General features: G+C 58.1%; 1 protein-coding gene across 3 annotated transcripts in view; it reads left to right on the top strand.

Annotated features, from left to right (window-relative positions):
• NDRG1 (N-myc downstream regulated 1) overlaps positions 1-6,678 on the top strand; it is a 41,330-nt gene extending 34,652 nt beyond the window's left edge. For all 3 annotated transcript variants that reach the window (XM_036337612.1, XM_036337613.1, XM_036337614.1), the window contains 4 exons: positions 250-297; positions 1,159-1,194; positions 2,912-2,963; positions 4,780-6,678. In XM_036337612.1, coding sequence (XP_036193505.1) covers positions 250-297; positions 1,159-1,194; positions 2,912-2,963; positions 4,780-5,021 — 378 coding nt within the window. In that variant the 3' untranslated portion in view covers positions 5,022-6,678. The remainder of the gene's footprint in view (positions 1-249; positions 298-1,158; positions 1,195-2,911; positions 2,964-4,779) is intronic.
• The last annotated feature ends 470 nt before the right edge of the window (positions 6,679-7,148 follow it).

The raw sequence follows: 7,148 nt of genomic DNA on the forward strand, positions 1-7,148 counted from the left end.
GTGCCCTGACCAGGAATCAAACCGTGACCACCTGGTTCATAGGTCCACGCTCAAACACTGAGCCACGCCGGCCGGGCAAAAGCCACATCTGTTTAATCTCAAAGCCCCTGTTCTTTCTTCTGTGCCTGTGGGAACACTGCAGTCTCTGAGGATGGTGGCAGGAGGATGGGGAGGAACAGGGGCGGGAGAAGGTGGTGACTTGGGCTTCAGTAGGAAATTAACAGATTTCTCCTCCCTCTCCTTGTCCAGGTGGAGTGCAACTCAAAGCTGGACCCAACCAAGACCACCCTCCTCAAGGTATAGGGAGCGTGAGGAGGGTTGGCACACGCCTTAGAAACACCCGGGTTTTCTGCAAAAATTGAGTTGTGCCCGGTTTAGGCAAAGCTGGGGGTCAGACAAGATAGAAATAATGATTTACTGTCTGTTCACACACTTCTGGGTGCTGGCTGGTAAGGTGAGAGGTCACAGGAGAGGACCCCTTCGTGGGACCCCAGGAGTCCATTGCCCTTGGGATCTGACCTTGACTCTGGGCTCTAGGGTGGGCCGGGGTCACCCGCCCTCACTAACCCTTTCCGGCCCGTTTCCCTCAAAGCCATCCGTGCGCTGCTGCTGGGGGCCCCTGGGCCAGGCCCGTCATTGCCCCTCCCGGGGACATGCCACACGTGGCTGCAGTGGCTTTAAGAAGTGCCCAGGGCTTTAGGTTTGTGATTCAGTAGCCACTTGGGGAGTGGGCACGTTTCCCAAGGGCAGCCCATGGGGAGAGGCCGAGGTCTCGAGCCTGGCAGTCTCTTCCCGAGGGGGTCTGTGCAGGGCACGCGTGCCAGGGCCTCCGCCTGCTCCGCCAGCTCCGCCTGGCCCAGCTGTTGCTGCTCAGGTGGGACAGTGCCCCCCTGGGTTCTCGGGGAGCAGAGTAAAATGATCGATGGGCATATCAGAAGGTATACGTCACGGGCCAAGAAAGGCAATGCCGGGGCCAATAGAAGTAAAAGCAGCCTTGCTGGGTGGGGCTGGGCATTTGCCACCTGTACTGTGCCAGCCCCCTCAGCAGCACAGGCAGCGGGCAGGGCGTGGGCAGGACGGTGCCCATTTGGAGCCGGTTCACAGAGGGGGGGTCGCCTCCGCGGGGGCGATCGCACTAACCAGCCTCCTCTCTTCCAGATGGCAGACTGTGGCGGCCTCCCGCAGATCTCCCAGGTGAGTCCCACCTGCCACCGCCCGGCTGGAGGCCTGTGCCTCTGAGACCTGTCGCTGCTTCCCCCTCCCTGCCTGCTCGCTCCCCGCCATGTCCTCTGATGATGCACGTTCCCGTTCATACACAGAGCTTGAACGAGAGGACTCACTGACCTCCCAGAGCCCCTGGGAGGAGATGACAGGGGCCCCGGGTGAGGCATTCGTCCAGAGGACACAGCTGGGCAGTCGGGGGCCGGGGTCTAGGTCTGCCCGACCCAGCGACCACAGGTTGCCACGTGCAGCTAGGGGTGACCCTGTGGGGAAGGGACCAGCTCTTCGATTCATGGGGCCCCGCTAACTTCAAGGCTGTCTGATAGAAAAGGGAGAGTCATGCCCGGCCGGTGTGGCTCAGTGGGTGAGCATCTTCCTATGAACCAGGAGGTGGCAGTTTCATTCCAGGTCAGGGCACAAACCTGGGGTGCGGGCTTGATCCCCATTGGCTAATCAGTGATTCTCAGCATTGATGTTTCTATCTCTCCCTCTCCCTTCCTTTCTGAAATCAATAAAATCATATTTAGAAAAACACAAAAGAAAGAGCAGGGCTAGTCTGGGCTCTGAGCCCCAGTGAGTGGACGATGGCTCTGAGGTCCATGGGGTGCAGAACCAATCTCAGCAGGTGGCACTGTCTCAGCAGAGGACAGGCCTCCGTGCAGGGTAGGGGTTGTCTCACTGGGTCCCTGAAGAAGAGGTCGCTGGTCCCACGGCGGTCCCGGCAGATCCGCATCAGGCAGACACCAGCCCCGGCCCGCCTCAGGCCTCCTCGTACCCGGCACTCACAGAGGCGTGGGCACCGTGGCTTTGCTGCTCTCTTAGCTTCTCTGCACCTGTGTCTGTGTCCCACCTGCTCCCACTAGACTAGAACAAAGGTATTTTCAGTGTCTTAGCTGTTGCTCTGTTTGCCCACGTGATAGGGAGCAGATGGGCACCCCGTGGGGCCCGCTTAGCTGTGATCATGGGTTAACGCCCGACTTTGGTGATGGCACCTGCTGCCCACCCAGCCCGACCCTGAGCCGCCTGCTGAGACGGCCCGCCTCCAGGGCCCTGAGGTTGATGGGGAGAAAGGGTGCCATTTTCCCTTCCATCTCCCCTCCCTGCCTTCTTCTCTTTCTTTCTCTGCTTGAAATGAGAACAGCTGCCCCAGCCATAGTGGATACATGGTTTACACGTCCCGGCGGGAGCTGAACTGGCCCAGGGTTCCGGGCCATGAGCCCCGGGCGGCCATCACCACGCAGCTTTCCCCCCCCCGCCCCCGCCCAGACATGTTGGGTGTTGGGCGGTGTTTACACAGGGCGTTTCCACCTTCCTCCCACTTGATCCTGGCGGCAGCCTGAGAGGTGGGAAGAGGGAAGGGAACCAGCAGAGGGGAGAGATTGCCCACGGTCTCCCAGGGGAGCCCAGTCTGGGCCCAGGCACCCCCATTCCAAGCCCGCACTCCTTCTCCCCCGGGCCCTGCAGAGACCTCCCTGGCCCTCCTCAGCCCAGCAAATTTGACATTTCCCCCCTCGTCAAAGCTAATTTCAGTCCCTACTTTGTATGCGGTCATTGTAGGGACTGAAATTAGCTGGGCCTTCTCTCTTGGGCCCAGGTCTTTGGAGAAGGTGACCACGGCCACAGCTCATGTGGCCATCCGTGACCCGGACCTCTGGGGACTGACTCCCCTGTCCCCTCTTTTCTCTCGCAGCCAGCCAAGCTCGCGGAGGCCTTCAAGTACTTCGTGCAGGGCATGGGATACAGTAAGTATGGCATTTCCCGGCGGGCGCTGGGCCAGGGCCGGGTGGGAGCTGGCAATGCGATGCCCTGAACCGGGTTCAGATGAGAATTCTGTCGTCCTGGCCAGCGGCGGCTCTTGGCACACGGGCGGGTCGGGGAGAGATAGGTGCAGGGAGGGGGAGCTGGGCAGTCTCCCTGGCCCCACAGCGGCTCCTTCGCCCTCCAGGCTTGAGCAGAGTTGTCTCACACCAGGGGGTGTTTTTAGCTTTAGGGGAAGCCTAGCCTTCTAGGCACGAAGAAGACAACAAACAGAGAGACCACGGAAATCTTTTTAATTCAGGTTATTGCTTTCTTAAGGGACTTTCCATTGTCGCGATGATGGTGATGATGAGGCTGTTGCTGCTGGTGGTCATGAAGGATTATTAATGAATCCTTCATTTTTTTTTTTCCCATTGAACCATCCCAATAATCCCACGAGATACTCTTAATTCTCATTTACAAGTGACAAAACGGAGGCAAGGGGCAGAGCAGGGATCTGTGAAAGCTCTTTAAAAAATACAAAGCTCCAGAAAACAAAACCAAACAAAAACAAACCGCTGTAAAGCTCCGAGTAAGTGGGTGATCGAGTTGCTGCTAATTAGGACCGAGCGTGTCTTTGCTAAAACAGTAGATTTGGGCCCTGGCCGGTTTGGCTCATTGGATAGAGTGTTGGCCCTCGAAGGGTTCGGGATCCAGTTCTGGTCAAGGGCACCTACCTCGGTTGTAGGCTCCATCCCGGGCCTGTTCGATGGATGCGTCTCTCTCACATCAATGTTTCTCTCTCTGTGTCTCTCCCCCTCCCTTCCACAGTCCCCCGCCCCCCCAAAAAAATCCCCCCCCAAAAAAACCCAATGGAAAAATATCATCGGGTGAGAATTAACAGCAGCAAAAAACCCATTAGATTAGGGAGTTGACGGGTACACAGCGGCATGATTCAAGAACGGCTGCTTCCTGTGTCATGCTCACGTGTATTCATCAGACACTTGCAGTCCTTGTTGGAAAGGCAGCCCAGGACCTGGACAGACCAGGCCAAGGCCAAGGCTGAGCACCCCACCGGGCCGTCCTGCGGCTGGTGCTCGGAGGGGCATGGGCTGCGGCCTGGCCCGAGGCGGCGTCTCTGGCTCTGCTGCCCACGGCTCGGGCTGTAATCCACGTGCCCATCTGAACAGGGGCGTCTTTGTACGTCTGATGTGCACTTTTTTCTCGGAGGCTTCAGCTATTTGCTCATGTTTAAAATAGTCGTGGTGCGTCTGACCGCAGCTCCAAGGCGGGCCTCAGCCACGCTTGGTGTCTCTGAGGCCGAGAGCGGATGGGCGAGCTGACTTCTAGGCTGTGGGTGGAGTCCATGTCCCTAGGTGCCCTCTGCCAACAGAAATCAGCCCTCCTCGTGGGAATAGCGCCGCCGCCCTGCTCACCTTGCAGGGTGCGAGCTCGACCCCTTATCTGGGCCTCCGCTGGGCTCAGTTTTTGCTCTGAAAGTGAGTTCTGGCCCTGGCTGGTTTGGCTCAGTGGATTGAGCTCGGCCTGCAGACTGAAGGGTCCCAGGTTCGATTCTAGTCAAGGGCACATGCCCGGGTTGTGGGCTTGATCCCCAGTAGGGGGCGTGCTGGAGGCAGCCGATCAATGATTTTCTCTCATCATTGATATTTCTCTCCCTCTCCCTTCCTCTCTGAGATCAATAAAAAAATATATAGAAAAAAAAAAGATGCTCGGCCAGGGGGGCACAGAGCAGGCCCCGAGGCTGTCGTGTGGCTGCTCCTAGCGTCCTCCCACCCTAACGGCGCTCTCCTCTCTCCCCAGTGCCCTCTGCCAGCATGACCCGCCTGATGCGGTCCCGCACGGCCTCGGGCTCCAGTGTCACGTCCCTGGAGGGGTCCCGCAGCCGCTCCCACACCAGCGAGGGCACCCGCAGCCGCTCCCACACCAGCGAGGGCACCCGCAGCCGCTCCCACACCAGCGAGGGCGCCCGCCTGGACATCACCCCCAACTCCGGCTCCACTGGGAACAGCGCCGGGCCCAAGTCCATGGAGGTGTCCTGCTAGGCGGCCTGCGCGCCCCGCCGCCCCCTGGACTCTGGGACCATCGTAGCTGCCCCCTCCTCCCGCCCTCCCCAGCCCCTGCCCGCCATACCGCACGCAACTCGGTATTAACCCCAAGCTAGTTTTGTAGGAGGGAGCTCTGGCCATGACTTTAGATGGGATTTGTCCAGGGCGCCCCCTCCAGGGCTGGGCGGGGTGTACCAAAGGAACGTAAGCATCTTAGTGTCCCCTGTGCATTGAAGAGTGGCCTGGTGGCCGCTGGCTTCCCCTCCCTCCGAGATGCCAAACCGCCCCAAACAAGAAACACAGCAGGAAACGGGTCCTAATCCAGGCCTAGGCCGACCCGGGCATCCGGGCTCTCAGGGGCCTTTGGGGGAAGTCAGCCCACCTGCTTCTGTTTCCTCTCCTGCTAAAGACAAACCCACCCAGTTTCTGGAAACAATACCCTCCTCTGGTTTGGGGAGGAGGGAGCAGCGAGCCCAGGGGGGTGGGCTGGTGTAGGCAAAACAGGCATCGGGAAAAGAGGCGGAGCTTACTGGGAGGCTCAGAGTTTGGAAAAGCAAATCTAGGTAGCTCACCTGAAATCGATTTTTAGAGTTCGCGCATACACACACTTTGCAATGCCGACGCACGCACGCAGGCCTGCTTTCCTGACATTTGTTTTTCATGAACACAAAGGCGGGGACAGATCCTCCTGGCTTTGCTGCAACGACAACAAAACCCGTGGGCAAGTGCTTGGCATCATGGAGTTAAGGCTTTGGCTCTGCTCTCTCCTCCTCCCCCTCAGCCCCTGCTTCCCACCCCCAAGACAGGAACGAATGGTTACTTCATGGGGAAGAGCCTCTAAATATGGGGGTGCTTTCCTGGAGATGGAGGGGACATTCCCAACAGCTGTGCCCGCTGCCAGGAAGCTCCATGCTGCGGGGCGGGGCGGGGGTGGGGGTGGGGGTGGGGTTTGGACACCAGATGTAAATAACAGACTCTTGTGGTTGGGATGGAATCCAGGGTAGTTGTGATTTCTGTGGATCTCCTCCTGGTTTCGAGCGAGACCTGTGATTGAGTTCAATCATGGTTGAATCTGAGCTTGACGGCCCAACCTTTCTGACCCGGTTACATTCCTGGATCTTCAGATAGACCTTTTGGCTTTTGTAGGGGGTGGGGACTCCCGGGGGCGGGGGAGCAGATGTAAGGGTTCTGGAATGTGTATCCCCTGGGATCTCCTTCCCTCTCCTGCCTCCCGCTCCTCCCTGCACCCCTAACCTCCTCTCTCTGAATGGGGCGGCACCACTGACATGTTTGGGTCACGTTCCCGTACTACTGCCTTTCGATTCTCATCCCGGCTAACCATGCATCTGCTAGGGAGTTTGATCAGAGGGAATGGGACGTTGTGAATCGGCCGCTGGGACCCCGTGGTCTCCAGGACCCTGGAGTTGGTGGAAGGGAGTAATCAGGCCTTGCAGGCAGCGTGAGGGGTCATGAGCGAGTCCATCCACCCGCCGCCTTCTAGGGGAGGTGTCCTCTGACCTCGAGCAGAGGGCCAGGGGTCAGGGGAGGAGTGGCTGGATCCAGACGGAAAACTGCTGTGTACACGTCTCTCCAGAGGAGTTTCTTAACGAGATATTTGTATTTATTTCCAGACCAATAAATTTGTAACTTTGCAGTGAGGTGTCCTTTTTCTCTGCGGAGAGCGTGCGTGCGGCGCCGTGGTTTAAGGGCGGCCTTTCCTCCCTGGGCCCCGGCCACAGGTCCCTCGCCTGTGGTTTCATAGAGCATCGCTGCCCAATAAAAATGCAATGTGAGCTTCCCATTTACTTTTTTCTATTTAAAATAAATATTTTTTATTGATTTCAGAGAGAAAGGGAGAGAGAGAGAAACACCAGTGATCAGAGAATCATGGATCGGCTGCCTCCTGCACAACCCCCACTGGGGATCGAGCTCGCAACCCGGACATGTGCCCCTGAACGGGAATCGAACTGTGACCTTCCGGTTCATAGGTCGACCCTCAACCTCTGAGCCACGCCAGACAGGCATCGTCCCATTTTCTGGTGGCCACATGAAGAGAGAAAGAAGAGGTGCATTTAACTTTAGCAGTGCATGTAACCCAGGGTATTAGGATACTCCCGTTTCAGC

The sequence above is a fragment of the Myotis myotis genome, unplaced genomic scaffold (genome assembly GCF_014108235.1).
Source record: "Myotis myotis isolate mMyoMyo1 unplaced genomic scaffold, mMyoMyo1.p scaffold_m19_p_16, whole genome shotgun sequence".
Lineage (NCBI taxonomy): Eukaryota > Metazoa > Chordata > Mammalia > Chiroptera > Vespertilionidae > Myotis > Myotis myotis.